Source organism: Ranitomeya imitator, chromosome 6 (assembly GCF_032444005.1).
Source record: "Ranitomeya imitator isolate aRanImi1 chromosome 6, aRanImi1.pri, whole genome shotgun sequence".
Taxonomy (NCBI): domain Eukaryota; kingdom Metazoa; phylum Chordata; class Amphibia; order Anura; family Dendrobatidae; genus Ranitomeya; species Ranitomeya imitator.
The window spans coordinates 404,902,853-404,918,884 of NC_091287.1; the positions used below are offsets into that span (position 1 = coordinate 404,902,853).

Consider the following 16,032-nt stretch of genomic DNA (forward strand, 5'->3'; position numbering starts at 1 on the left):
CAAACTCTGTTACTTCACAGATTCACTACGAAAAGAACGCCGTGCCCTGTTAACCTCACAGGAGATCACGGCTACCTAATAGAGCCAACAGTGGTCATGCAGTCAGAATAGCACACAAGCAACTCCTCTCCAGTGGAGCCGTAATTCTAATGGCTATACGCCAGCCCTGAATCCACATACACAAAACTCCTCGCAGGAGGTGCCGGTATTCTAGGGGCTTATTTTAGCCAAACCCTGACCACATACAACCATGACCACACTGGCGCTGAGCTCATAACATAAGTTTGATACTAGTGCATGGCCGTGCGGCCATGCAAACCTTTTATAGTTTTAGCACTCAAGGACCTTCCCAATGGTCCAACAGGAACCGCTTCAGGACCTGCACATGTGACCGCCGACCTCCAATGGGAGGTCGTCCCATGGGCATGCCCAGTATGGGAAAAGCAGGACTTAGTGTCAGAAAGATCTGCTGATCAGCGCTGGCTACAAAGGCAGAGCCTGGAAGAACAGTAGTAACCAGTTGCCCAGTATCAGCCGGAGTCAGACCCTGAGACCGATGCCTTTGCTGAGCAGGCTCCACTGCATCTGGAGAAGAATGGGAGACCGCAGCAGAGATCGTTTGAGATTCCCCCTGTGCAGAGGCGGGAACTCGACACCTAACACAATCCCAATCTAGCACTGCCCGGTCTTTCGCCGGATCCATGCAAAAACCAGTGGAAGATAAATCATAGCCTAGAAAAGTGATCTCCTCACCCGAAAACATACATTTCTCTGGTTTGACCTTTAAATTATTGTATCTGAGTATCTGTAAGACCTGCCTGACATGTACCTGATGTGACTCAAGGTCAGGTGAATAAATTAATATGGCATAAAGATAGATCACAACAAGTCTACCTACCAAGTGACTAAAGATATCATTTACAAAGTGCTGAAAGATGGCAGAGCATAAGTCAACCCAAATGGCATTACAGGGTTCTCATAGTGTCCCTCAAGTGTATTGAAAGCTGTTTTCCACTCATCCCCCTCTTTAATACGAAAGATTATGCGCCCCCTGAGATCCATTTTAGAAAATCATTTTGCTCCTACAATCTGATTAAAGAGTTTCGGGATGAGAGGGAGTGGATACAAATCCCGGACTGTGATCTGATTGAATTAGTGCAAATCTAGGCAGGGGTGTAACCTCCGTCTTTCTTCTTTACAAAGAAAAATCCTGCAACAATGGTGGATAAGGATGGTCTGATATGACCCTTTGCCAAACTTTATGCCATATAGTCCTTCATGGCCTGCCTCTCTGGACCAGAGATATTATATAGTCTGCTTTTTGGCAGCTTGGCCCCACGGACAAGATTAGCGATGCAGTCATAAAGATGATTGGGAGGAAGTTCTTGGCACCCCTGCTCTGAAAACACAAAGGCCAGACAGGTATTTAGGCACAGACTGGGTATCCACCCTTGCAAGCTGGGTGTCCAAGCAGTGTCCTTGACAATACTCACTCCATTTTATCACCTCCCGAGTTTGTCAATCTATCACAAGGTTGTGTAGAGTGAGTCAAGGAAATCCAAGAGCACATAACAGTCAATACCTTCTGAATGCATGGCCCCTACCTGTAGATGTAGCCCTCTGACGACTTGAGTAAAATACCCCTGTATCAAAGGTGCGGAGTCGATGGTAATTATGGGCATAGGTCTAGACAATGTATGTGGTCTGAGGCACTGGACCAGGGCGAACCTAGGATGGATCAATATAAACCCTGCCCCACTGTCCAGAAAGGCAGAAATAACCACCTTATTTATGTCCAGATGGATTTCAGCAGGTAGAAAAAATCTACACATGGAGGACATATGTACACCCGTGTTGTTAACCTCCCCGCAACCCAGACTTCTTAGCTTTCCGGCGGCTGTTTACAGTGAGATAGAGAAGGACATGCACCCACAAAATTGACCTTTCTCATACAGTACAAACATACTCAACCTTTATGGCAAACTACAGTCTTATTTCCAGTATGAGTTGCCCCGCCCAACTGCATAGGTTCCACAGATAATTTCCTTGGTCCTGGACCTCCTGCTTATTGAGATTTCGCTTTTTGTCTCTTGCGAAGACTGCGACTCAACCAGTCATGGCTGCCTCAAGGGAAACTGGAGTCTCATACAGGGCTGAGGTATCTTTCACCCTTACGGATAGCACTTAACAGAACTGGCTACATAGTGCGGGGTCATCCCACTTAGTGTCAGCGGACCACTTCCGAAACTCGGAGCAATACTCCTCTGCTGGCCGGTCTCCCTGTCGAAGCTGACATAGTGTGAATTTAGCCAGGGAGACACAGTCGGATTGTCGTAAATAAGACCCAGTGCAAAAAAAAATTACTCCATCGTCTGGAGCAACTGGTCCTTGGTTCCTGAGGAACAAGGATATATCCTGAAATATTGCTTATGTGCCCCCTGTAAACAACAATCTTGTCACACCCCCCCCCCTCCCCCAGAGAACCTGTCAGGCAAAGCGATCTTGGGCTCCACTAAGGGTTGCCTGAGAGGCACTTCCCAAAACATGATGTGCTTGAGTGCTTGAAAACGACATTGTGTAGATCTGCCACCTTCAGACGTAAGCTGCAGCAATTGCCCTGTAAGAGCAGTGATGGATTTTGATGCGTTTCTGCAGCATTTTTAGATCCGTGGAATTGCATCAAATCCGCAGTGTTGTGGACAAGCAATGTTAGTCAAAGGGAAATTGAGAATTGTTGTGCACATGCTGCAGAAAAAAAAGTGTGTATTTGCAGCGTTTTATTTTCCGCAGCATGTCAATTCTTTTTGCGGATTTGCAGCATTTCTGCTCCCATTGACAACCATTGAGTCAGGCAAATCTGCAGCAAAACCGCAGGTTTAAAAAGATCTGCGGTTATGCTGCAGAGTTGCCTGTGAGAAACGCTGCAGATCGGGAGGAGGAAGAGTGTGTGGGTGGAGACTGTGTGTGAAGATGTGCGTGTCTGCGTGCGGGTGTTGGTGCATGTCTGCGGGGCTGTGTGTGTGTGCACGGCTGTGTGTGTCTGTGCGGGTCTGTATGTAGGCAGGCATTGTCTGAAGGGACTACTAGTCCCATCTGGCTATGCCTGCTACAGTGACAGCTAGCTGGATGATGGGACAGCTGTAGTCCCATCATCCGGCTACTGTGTTCAAGTGTAAAAAAAACAACAGAAAAACACATACACACATACAGTACATACTCACCAATCACCTAGTCCCTGACACCCTCGATCACCTGTAAAAAAAATATTAAAATAAACCAACAATATAGTCTCTGTTCCGACATAATCCATTTAATAACGAGTGTCCCACGACGATCTCCCGTGGAGAGCTGTCACATCGGCAGGTGTGACCACTCTCCAGGGGCTCCGGTGATATGACGACAGGAGATAATCCGCCGCACTGTATCCCTCCAACGCTGTGAGTTCAGCAGAGTTCATACTGTCACTTGATGCACCGCTACGTGGGAAAATTTTCATGCAGCAGTGCTGTAAAGTGAGAGCCTGAACTCATTGAAACCTCAGTGATAACACTGCAGGAGGCATTGTCTCCTGTCAGTGTGTGACTGGAGGCCCTGTAGAACAGTCACATCACGTGATGTGACTGCTCTTTTTGGGAGATCGTCGTGGGACACTCGTTATAAAATGGACTACATCGGACCAGGGAGTATTTGTGTTGTTGTTTTTTTTGCAGGAGATTGAGGGCGTCGCATGGATTAGGCGCAACAATAAAGATGGCAATCTGTGTAGTGTTTTATTTCATTAAAATACTTTATTCTGGCTATTTATTAGGATTAGTAATGGACTGGTAACTTATTGACACCTCTCCATTACTAAGCTGGCTTGATGTCACCTTAATTTCAAAGGCGACATCAACTCCAGAAATATTACCTCATATGCCACCGCTACAGGGCAGTGGGAAGAGAGAGGCCAAGTGCCGGAATTGATGCATCTTAGAGATGCACCTTTTCTGGGGTGGCTGTGAGCTGGTGTTTGTAGCCGTGGGGCAATAGCCATGGTTCCTAGGTTATTAATATCAGCCTGCATAGCCTTTTCTGGCTATTAACTATTGGGGGACCCCACGTCATTTTTTTGGGGTTCCCCCTATTTTAATAGCCAGTAAAGGCTAAATATACATCTGCAAGCTGATATTCATAGCCTGGGAAGATCCATGGGTATTAACCCCTTTCTATGCATGTATTTCTATGCAGCTCAACGCTCAAGTCTGAGTGCCGGCATTGAGGTGCGAGACTCATGCAAGTTTCTCGCAAGTGTGACCCAGGCCTAACACAGATTTTGTGTGTGTGTCTTAACTATTTAACTCTCTATGTACCATTTTATTGTTTATTACTAAACATTGGGCTTAGTATTGTCTATCTATCTATAGATATATCTATCTATACGTAGATATGGGAGATAGATCTATAGATAGATGATAGATATATAGATAGATGGATACATATGGGATAGATCTATAGATTGAACTATCTATAGATCTGTCATCTATCTATAGATCTATCTATCTATCTATCCAATATCTGTGTGTATACATTATTATTCAATGGAGCATGTAAATGAAGAGGTTGGACAAGAAATGACATCACAATTCTTTTTTTTGTTAAATAATAGATCTTTATTTAGCATACAAAACACGTTCAAATCCACATGAAAATCCGCATCAAATCTGCGCTGATTTTTACCTGTGTTTTCTGCCTAGAGATGCAGAATCTGGGCATAAAATTCCACAGGCAAATCTGCAACGTGTGCACATACCCTAATGGATCATAAAATGGTTTCGGCCAGAGCTTATGTCACAGCTCTGTTGTCAGGGACCAGGGGCTCCTTCTGTGTCCCTAACACTAGGGGCGTCCTATTTCGCCCTGTTCCATGGATTACTTCTGATGGTGATGCCAGGGGCCACGTACTTTGCCTTAGCTCCTGAACCTGCCCTCCATCTGTACCCTTTCCCCACCCAGGGAAGAGGGTAGTAGTGTACGAAATACACAAACCAGACTAACAAAGTGATACAAACAGGGATAAAGCAAAATAACAATCATACAAATATACTTACATAAACAACAGAGGAATGTACTGGGGCGTAGAGGATGGGGTAAAAAGTAGGAGGAGGGGACATAAACACACACCCAAAACCTAGCAACAGTCACAGATAATTCCACCAAACACCGTCTCAAATTGCAACCAACAACCTCCCACCATGCAGTAAAAGCTACAGTTGAAACCATAAGTTTACACATAAAAAGACACATACCGTATTTTTCAGATTATAAGACGCACTTTTTTTCACCCAAATTTTGGGGGAAAATAGGTGTGCATCTTATAATGCGGATATACCTTACCGGCGACGGTGGAGCAGGGTCCCTGCTGGAGGAGGCAAGAGAGGAGAGTTGCTGCAAGCCGCAGGCTGGGATGAGGAAGTGTTCGGATGTGCGGCGCGCCGCCGTGGGTGTTCGGCGCTGCAGGGTCTCTGCCGACATTTTGTGAAGGCCCAGAGCCCCGCACTTACATGGCTTCCTATGTGGTGGACTCCGGGAAAATGACTGCCGGAGGCGGCGCATGCGTAGATGGAGATATCGGGTGATGAGATCAGCAAAATTCTCAGCCGTGTATGGGCTATTATAGTATGTTTGAGACACACAGGCTGCTCATAGGAGCAACATGCATCCTGGGACACTTTTAGTCATGGAACCATGGGTACAGTCATTTTTTCAATGTTGTACAGAGCAGTTAGTGTACCCGAAATGAAGATTAGATGGATCCAGCTACCCTACATTATGCCACACCATGTTATAATCACGGAAATAAGGAGTGGTGTATAGATGGAGACTGGCAAAAAAGTCTATCATCCAGCAAGTAGTCTCGCTTTTGTCTTTGATGCAAGGATAATTGCAAACGGAGCTGCCAGCAGCAGATCTTGATGATTTACCCAAATGCATTCAAAGAGGCAGAACACTCTTCAGACAATCATCAGTAACATAATTGATAGCAGCCAAGGTGAATTACTGTATTTCAGGATGTGGTGCTCATAATTGATACTAAATAGAGGTATTTTGTAATTTTCATATCATTTACATGTATATCGATCTTGTGCTATCCATAATTCCTCAACTTTTCCTTCATGGTGTTGTAATTTTTATGCTGAGGAGTGTATATAATTGTAAGGGTACCCAAAATCATGTTCCCAATACATCTTTAAAAAAAAAAAAAAAAAAGTATCCAATCCCCCTAAGGGTATGTGCACACAATGCGGATTTTGCTGCGGATCCGCGTTTCCGCAGCAGTTTCCCATGAGTTTACAGTTCAATGTAAACCTATGGGAAATCAAAAACGCTGTGCACATGCTGAGGAAAAAAACACGTGGAAACGCAGCGGTTTACATTCCGCAGCATGTCACTTCTTTCTGCGTTTTCCGCAGCGGTTTTACAACTGCTCCTATGGAAAACCGCAGTAAATCTGCAGCAAAAACGCAGAGTTTTTGCCCTGCAGATTTATCGAATCTGCTGCGGAAAAATCCGCAGTGGCCAAGAATATGTGTGCACATACCCTAAATGATTCTGCCGCCAGTGATAGCCATAACAAAACATAGCCTATAGAAGACAAACTCTGCAAAATTATGAATTAAACCCAATTGCAAAAATGCATTTTATCTCATTCGAAAGCATTTAAAAAATTGTCCCCCAAGGGACCTTTTCAATTGAAAACAAAATGACTAAACATGGTGCTATAAGAAGGCTGAGAAACATAAAGGTGGGCACAACAAGCATTTGTTAATGTGTTTAATAATTGCAAACATTAGGTACGGCGCGTGTAACAATAGCTTTCCCTATGGTGTTATGGTAAGTGACCATAATTCCCGATCTGCTGGTAGCCTGCATGACCCGATGAAGTCAATGATTCATCAAGATCTTAAAAAAAAAACCAAAACATCACAATATTGATGGTGAACAACTGAAAAGTAAAAATAATACAGATGAGGAGCGATTGCCAACTTAACATCTGATCCTTGAAGGAAGGGAAGAAAGGACGATCAAAATTTAATCACCATGTTTACTAAAAATCATGTATTCCAAATACGATCCCATTAAAAATTCGAAAAGGCAAAACTTATAACCAAATTACAAATGGCAGTAGTGTAAAAACAAACAGAGGTCTGTAAAATGAGAAATAGTTTGAACGTTATGCATAACCATAAAGTAGTATAGAGCAGTCGGAATATGTAAAATTAGGTTTATACCTTTTACGTCCCAAACCCTAAACCAAGTTTGTCGCAGAAGCAAACTGAAAACATGAATTGGAGATATGAAAACAGACAAATAACACAAATAACTGGGAAAAGGTCTCTACATAAATTAAGAATATGGTCAGAATGCAGCGATTAATTGCTACTTTTCCACACAGTGGATAATTGAGTAAGTCACAGCAACAATCAGATTCATTTTTCTATCGTGTTTATATTGTGATTTGGGCTTCAAATATTACGGTATCTGATCCATCATAAATGACTCCTAAGTAGTTTAATTTTTGCAAGCAGCATGTCGATTTATTGACTTTATTAGATTGATGACATTGGATCTTGTTCTCCAGTTATCTCCGCATTGCAAAAAAATCCTTAAATTTCATGCCTGTGTGAAAGTAAAAGATTAACCGTATAGGACCTGTCAACACATGTTAAAGGGAACTTGTCACCCCCAAAATCGATGGTGAGGTAAGCTCACCGTCATCAGGGGCTTACCTACAGCATTCTGTAATGCTGTAGATAAGCCCCCGATGTAACCTGAAAGAGGAGAAAAAGACGTTAGATTATACTCACCCAGGGGCGGTCCTGCTCCGATGGGTGTCTCAAGTCCGCTCCGGCGCCTCCCATCTTCATCAGATGACGTCCTCTTCTGATCTTCACGCCTCTCTGACCTTTCCTGGCGCCTGCGCACTGCAGTACTTTGCTCTGCAGTACGCCTGCACCGGAGCCGCGGCGTGAAGACCAGAAGAGGACGTCATGGAATGAAGATAGGAGGCGCCGGAGCAGACCTGAGACACCCATTTGACTGGACCGCAGCGGGACCGCCCCTGGGTGAGTATAATCTAACGTCTTTTTCTCCTCTTTCAGGTTACATCGGGGGCTTATCTACAACATTACAGAATGCTGTAGATAAGCCCCTGATGACGGTGAGCTTACCTCACCATCGATTTTGGGGGTGACAGGTTCCCTTTAAAAAGGGAGAAATACAAAATTACCGCTTGTGATGAAAAAAAACACAAGTTTATTTTTAAATATGATGTGTACTAGTATTTTTCACTTGAAGCTGCAAGCTCTGAGCTTAGTGGGTGTCTCCGTTCAAGAATTCACTTACTGCCTTTCTTGCAATGCCCTTGCCAGTATGGAAGTCTCTCACTACCCGCTTCTTCCCTTACACAAACGACTGTCTAAACAATGACTTGTTAGAAAATCTAGAAAGATGTTTCTTCAGATATGTAATATTCTGTGTGTGAATAATGCCATCTTCCATCGATCATGATTAATTCATAGTCCTCAGGAGTAGGCAGGCAAAGAAAGGATGACAGACAGGTTTTGTTTGTAGACTGTAACCAAGAGCGGCAGATGCAACAACCAGGGGCATAAACTTCAGAGTCTTGTGTGCTACAGTGCCAGACTTGTATGTTAGTTTATGGGAAGCCTGCCCTTTCGGACAGCACCTCACTTATACAAGAGATTTGGGGAAAGGTCAATCCAATTTTTTAACCGTTGCTTTATTTTTTATTTCAGATTTATTAGAACAAAGGAAAAAAAGGTTGTAAAGACAATAGATCCCATACGGGTTAAGGCAGTGTTCCCCAACTCCAGTCCTCAAGAGCCACTAACAGGTCATGTTTTCAGGATTTCCTTAGTATTGCACAGGTGATGGAATTATTGCCTGTGCAGATGATGCAATTATCACCTGTGCATTACAAAGGAAATCCTGAAAACATGACCAGTTGGTGGCTCTTGAGGACCGAAGTTGGGGAACACTGGGTTAAGGTATAAAGCCTCCCAAAGAAAGCTTAATCCTTTTCATCTCTGGAACTCTTTTGATGTTTTTTCCTAAGGAAACTGCATTGGACACATGAGAAAAATGTGTAGCTTTCTGAAGTACTGCCATGGCGAAAAGTGTTGGCATCCTTGAAATTGTTCCAGAAAATGAATCATTTCTCCCAGAAATGTATTGCAATTACACGTTTATTTCCTTTGCGTGTATTGGGAGAACACATATCAGAGGAAAAAAAGGCAAATTGGACATTATTTCACACAAAATCTCCAAAATGGGCTGGACAAAACTGCTGGCACCCTCAACTTAATATTTGGTTGCATACCCTTTGGAATAAATAACTGGAAACAATCACTTCCTATAATCGTCAATATGCTTCTGAGGCTGGTTTCACATTTGCGGTTGTGCCGCAATTTTCCGTATGCGTCGTGTATTCCTATCTTTAACATTAGGGATGCAGGTGTCTGCGACTGGTTGCGTTCTGCCGTGTTTGACGACGCATGTGTCGTTTCGTAGTCTGTGGCTTGGCGCGGTAAACGCTACATGTAGTAATTTTAGAGGCGTCAATTTGCCGCCTAGAAACATATGCGGTTGTTAGCGCAAGGAGTGCAGCAAAAAAACCAAAAACAAACGCATTACTGTCTATGGGAACGCATGCGTACACATGTCTTTGCGTACGCATGCATTCTATGCGCTTGCGTACTTCGGACTGCGCATGTCCAGGAACTGATTTAGACATGCCCATTAAAGACACACCCTCTTGGAAATATCAAACGCATGTGCATAAAAAGCGCAAACACATGTAAAAACGCATGAAAACGCTGCTTTTTTACCATCATGTGTAAGCTGATGCAGATAAAAAACGCTGCGTTATCAGACGTTTGCATGTCTTTTTGCATGCATTTGCGGACGATACGCTGCGGACTTAATCACAAATGTGAAACTAGCCTTACTCCACTCAACTGGAATTTTGGACCACTCTTGTTTTGCAAACTGCTCCAAATCTCTAATATTTGAAAGGTGCCTCCCTCCCAACAGCAATTTTAAGATCTCTCCACAGGTGTTCAATGAGATTTAGATTCAGACTCATCGTTGGCCACTTCAGAACTCTCCAAAACTTTGTTTCCATCCATTTCTGGGTGCTTCTTGAAGTATGTTTGAGGTCATTGTCCTTCTGGAAGATCAATGACCTAGGAAGCAAACCCACCTTTCTGACACTGGGAAATCTATTGGTAAACTTCAGATTTCATAATGCCTCGCACAATCAAGGCACCCAGTGCCACACACCACAAAATTACCCCAAAACATCTTTGAATCTCCACCATACTTGACTGTAGGTTCTTTTCTTTGTTGGTCTCATTCCGTTTATAGTAAACAGTATAATGATGTTCTTTACCACAAAGCTCTATCTTGGTCTCATCTATCCACGAGACGCATTCCCAGAAGGATTTTGGGTTACTCACGTACATTTTGACATACTGCAGTCAAGCTTTGTTATGTCTCTGTGTCAGGAGTGAGGTCCTCCTGGGTCTCCTACCACAGTGTTTAATTTCATTCAAATGCTGATGGATAGTTCACGCTGACAATGATGCTCCCTGAACTTGCAGGACAGCTTGAATTTCTTTGGAACTACTTATCCACCATCTGGACTATGCTGTGTGGTAACATTTCATCAATTTTTCCCTGCCATCCACGCCCAGGGAGATTAGCTACGATGCCATGGGTTGTAAACTTCTTGATTATGTTGTGCATTGTGGACAAAGGAACATTAAAATCTCTGGAGATGGACATATAACCTTGAGATTGTTGATATTTTTCAACAATTTTGGTTCTCAAGTCCTAAGACAGTTCTCTTCTTTATATTCTCCATGTTTAGTCTGGCACAAACAGACATACAATGCAAAGATTGAGTCAACGTCTTCCTTTTTTTTTTTTTTTTTTTTTTAATCTGGCTTCAGGTGTGAATTTTCATATTGCCCACACCTGTTACTTACCACAGGTGAGTTTGAACGAACATCACATTCTTGGAACAAAGTCGCCAACGATTTTATCCAGCCCATTTTTGGGGTTTTGTGTAAAATTATGTCCAATTTACCTCTCGGTTTTGTTTTTGTGTTGCTCCAATACACACAAGGGAAATAAACATATGTATAACAAAACATGTGTAATTGCAAAACTTTTCAGGAAGAAATGCTTCATTTTCTGAAACAACTTCACGGGTGCCAACACTTTTGGCCATGATTGCAGCTCTAGTTTCTTCATAGATGGACTGTAGTTCCAAGCAGCACTCGATAGTTAAGTTTCACAGACAACAATTGATACTTTAAGAGGTTTTATGAGACTTCAAAATTGATAGCCATCAAAATCAAAACTTTGGAGGGATGACTTAAGGCAGTTATCAACTTCTCTAACAAAACTTCTTAAATACTTTACTCCTCAATGTAAAATAGAATGTATCCTAAACTTACCTCCTGTTGCTCATCTCCCGGACTGTTGCCGAGTCTCACATGGTTCATATGTCATAACAACCTGAGCTGCTGTGCGCTGGCTACAATAGGGAATATACCGTATTTTTTGGACTATAAGCCGCACCTTTTCCCTAAATTTTTTTGGGGAAAATGGGGGTGTGTCTTATAGTCCAAATGTACTTACCAGGAGTGTGGCTTCAGCAGGAGTCGGATGATTGTCAGCCCTGGGCTGGGAAGAGGGAGTGTTCGGTGGTCCGACGCTGCAGGGCTCTAATCTAACTCCCATCCCAGGCTGGTTCGCCGGTGCTCGGTGGTGTGGGAGCTCTGCTGACATTTTGTGAAAGCCTGGAGCCCCTGAACTTCCATTGCTGCAATGCAGTGCCGAGTAGGGTTGAGCGACTTTTCCTTTTTTAGGGTTGAGTCAGGTTTCGCGAAACCCGACTATCTCTAAAGTCGAGTCGAGTGAAATCGGCCGATTATGGCGAAAAGTCGGGGATCGACCGAAACACGAAACCCAATGCAAAGTCAATGGGAATTTTTTTTACTCTCTCTCTCTATGGGAATTTTTTTTACTCTCTCTCTCTCTCAATGGGAATTTTTTTTACTCTCTCTCTCTCAATGGGAATATTTTTTTCTTTCTCTCTCTCTCCCTCCCTGAACAGAAAAGCTGGTGTTACACATTTCAAATCGCTACAGCGCACAAGCGACAAGATGACGATAGGCGTCCACGCCCCTAAGACCTATGTCATCACTCTGCCCACGCTCCTTCATTGGCTGAAAAAATGGCGCCAAGCGCGTCAAACGAAACGCGACTTTGGCGCGAAAGTCGCGTACCGCATGGCCGACCCCACACAGGGATCGGGTCGGGTTTCATGAAACCCGACTTTGCCAAAAGTCGGCGACTTTTGAAAATGAACGATCCGTTTTGCTCAACCCTAGTGCCGAGATCTAAATCTGTGCATGTGCGGCCTCTGGCGGCCATTTTCCCAGAGGCCACTGCACTGCAGCAATGGATGTTTGGGGGCTCTGGGCTTTCACAAAATGTCGGCAGAGCCCTCACACCACTGAACCTGCCGCACCAGCCTGGGATGAAAGTCAGATCACCGCCAGGCCACCGAACATCTCCTGTGACCCCACTCCACCAGCGCTGCCAACCCCCCCGTAAGCTGAAGTCAAACTGTAAAACGGACCCCCATTTGATGCATTACTTTTTTTTCCCTCTATTTTCCTTCTGAAAATCTGGGGTGCGTCTTATAGTCTGAAAAATACGGTAGGTTTTAATAAAGGGTTGTCGTGGCAGTAAATTGCTAATCTGATTTTGGAGGCCTGTAGTAGAGATAGGAATCAGGTTTCTAGTTCCAGAGAACCCCATTAACGGTAGTTTAGTCAGTTTTTATGCTGGTGAACATTCTCTAATACTTCTGTTACCATGAACGTGTGGGATATAGCGGTGAAGACTATACTTTTCTTTTTTTGACCAGTCAATTCACTGCAATCACTGTTACCATTAATGGTCTGTGTGTAACTATGGTCATTTCAATAGCGGTAGAAAATTAATTGTCCGAATAATGTCACCAGTTGCTATACTATATTCTTGTATAAAGTCATGTGATGAAATGGCCGTCTACCATGTGTAGGCAACAGGTGTACTCCAACTGCTGCTGTGTCCATAATAACATGACATCTATGTAGAAATAAAGAAGTTCATTTGCAAAATTGTTGAAACATCCCAAATGGATCTTTGGCAACTTAACACTTGCCTAATAACTAACCTGAAAAATCTACAGTTATTGCCAACATGCAAGTAGGGAATGCATCTTGGCTATGGTGAAGATACCAATGTCAGCTCATCTTCCATATGAGTGCACGAGCAAAACCGACTAATTTTACTAGTCAGAGAATGATAAAAGTAGTAAAAGCTTTTATTCAATGTTCCTTTTAGTGCCAACTGGGGTAGACTGGGTGCGGTCTCTAGTAACGTTGGTAAAAGGGTGTAACTAATTTGCCTCCAACCTTCACTGAGGACATGCGTTTCCCAGAAGCAAAAGCTCAGTGGTTAACCAAACAGAACTTTTTTTTTTTTCCCTTTAGAAAAAGAGTTTTCATAAACCCATCATAAATAAAGATCAGATACAGATCATAAACATTTTCCTAATAAACTAAAAGTGGTGGGCAGAAACAGTGTACAAAATGGCTTAATGTGCTATGCGGATTTGCATACAGCCCAGAGTCTGTAGAGCTCATACCGTAACAGTAGTGTTGTCTGTGACCCCAATCAGCGCTAAAACAAGTCTGAAATGAAAAGCAGGAAGCTGATCGGTTACTTCCGGGAACACCTACACTTTTTAAAAGCTTTATAAATAATCTCCTAGTTTTTATAAATAACCCAAATTTTTTTTTAATTTGTGGGAAGCCCTAATCTTTGGTCACGGAGGTGGCCACTGGGTCTTCTGCGCCTCACATCTCTGAAGGCTTATTTTCACTGGCTGTAAATGTTAAACAGAGTATAACCATAAATCACCTTGTGGAATATTCTCATGTGTACATTGTCTCAGGAGGAGACAAAGGTGTAGTATTACAGTACCCTTTCATATTTTTAGAGGTTTTTTTTTTTTTTTTTTTTTAATATGCTGCAGTTGCCGTCCTGACGTGTATTCCTGATCCCGCTGTTTAACAGCGTTTAATGTCTTTTTTTTTTTTTTTTTTTTGAGGTGACGGAAATGTCTTTCTCAGTGTCAATTGTGGGAACGGATTCCCAACTGCAAGGAAGTTGTCCAATTTTGCATAAGAAAAGTGTCTGTTCAATCTAATGGCTCCTGCTTTATTCGTATGACAGAGGGTGCGCGAGATGTCCTTTTCAGTTCCCTTCTCAGCACATATTCACTGAACTGAGAAGAGTCCACTCCTCCTCCACATGATCCCACAATTTCAAAGCCACGCTGCTGTAACCTCTCCAGCACCTAGAAAAGGAAAAGGCAATGCTTTAGAGAGTGGCGAGTCAATTCTGAAACTACAATACAAGACGCTTAGTGGCAAAGAAGACGTTTTCCCAAGACTGTAAAGCCCACCACAGACATGAGATGACGGTCAGCTGAACGATGCTTTGGCCAGCTCTCCCATACACAAGAGAGGTTGTTCAGAAGAGTTCTCCTGTGCTTGCTATGAGAGACGCTGCCCCATGGGTTTTTTCAGCTAGAACAACATGATCAGCAGTGTGAAACATAACATGCCAGACCCAGAACTCCCCGATAATCAGTTGCCTGGGGCTCCCATACACAGATTGTTGGCCAGATATTTCCGGTACCGGAAGAAATGGTCCCAGAGCTATCCGTGTCCGTACGTAGACCATCTGTGTGTCCATGTTTATTGTCCGTGTGCCGTCTGCGTATTGAAACAATTTGTTTCAATTTTAACAATATGACTTTAAAAAAAGCACACGGGCGGCATCCGTGTGCGGTACGTGTTTACACGCATCCATTGACTTTAATGGGTCCGTGTGATCCGAGCGCTCCCACGAACACTGACATGTCTCAGTGTTTTGCACATGGACACACGGTCTGTGAAAACACGCTGACATCTGCAGAGACACATTTATTTTAATGTGTCTACGTGTGTCAGTGTCTCCGGTACGTGAGGAAACGGTCATCACACGTACCGGAGCCACTGACGTGTGAAACCGGCCTAAGAAAGCACTGATGGTACTGTCTGCCTTTTGCAACCATTTTTATAGTCTTCATAAACTGGCCAGGGTTTGCTTGTAGTCTAGTTTGGTCCTTACACCCCCCACCTTCCGTCTGTCCCTTGCTTCCTGTAACCTACCGTACTTAGTACATGGTAGAAAAAAAAAGTTGGGAGCAAATAAGTAAGACCGTAGGCCCAAATCATACATCATTTGTTAGCTACCGGTTACAATGGAAACACATTGGTATAAATAGGGGCTAAATGCAAAAACCTAAAGCACAATTTGGGCTCTATTGCAAAGTTGCTTTTTTTAAATCATTTAGCAAAAAAAGGTTCCAGAATATGGAGAGATTCCTTCCGTGTATAACTGAAGTCAGAGTATGATGTCACGAGATGTGCAGAAAGTATTGTGCGCTGCCTATCTTCTCCCTGAATCACATCCACAAACTATTAACACAAAGACATCAGATACATTAGACACTTTTTCTTTTACCTGAACGGAGTTGAGGTGACAGTATCCATTGAGTGGAAATCTAATAACATGTGTGGAGTCGTGGTTCCAGCCTGCATTAACAGAATTACACATTACGTCCCCAATTTCTGGGAAAACTTCTTCTATTAGGGACTTGTCTCCGCTCAGGGTAATCCTTTCGCCGAGATCTGGGGCAACTCTGACAACCAAGCACTCGCAGGGCCTGGAGACGCGCCCGGCTTCCCTGTCCTGCTTCCACCTCTCCAGTTCCAGAAGCATGGGCTGCAGCTGAAAGTACTTGGCCTCTTCATACAGTAGTGTGTAATCCTGGAATTGAGAACAAAGGCATTCAACCAT

General features: G+C 43.4%; 1 protein-coding gene across 2 annotated transcripts in view; it reads right to left on the reverse strand.

The window, feature by feature from the left end:
* Positions 1-14,125: 14,125 nt before the first annotated feature.
* The window catches only part of KCTD1 (potassium channel tetramerization domain containing 1), a 159,696-nt gene continuing 157,789 nt past the window's right edge, over positions 14,126-16,032 (reverse strand). For both annotated transcript variants that reach the window (XM_069731237.1, XM_069731236.1), the window contains exons 4-5: positions 15,697-16,002; positions 14,126-14,482 (exon numbers count right to left, since the gene is read on the reverse strand). In XM_069731237.1, coding sequence (XP_069587338.1) covers positions 14,324-14,482; positions 15,697-16,002 — 465 coding nt within the window. In that variant the 3' untranslated portion in view covers positions 14,126-14,323. The remainder of the gene's footprint in view (positions 14,483-15,696; positions 16,003-16,032) is intronic.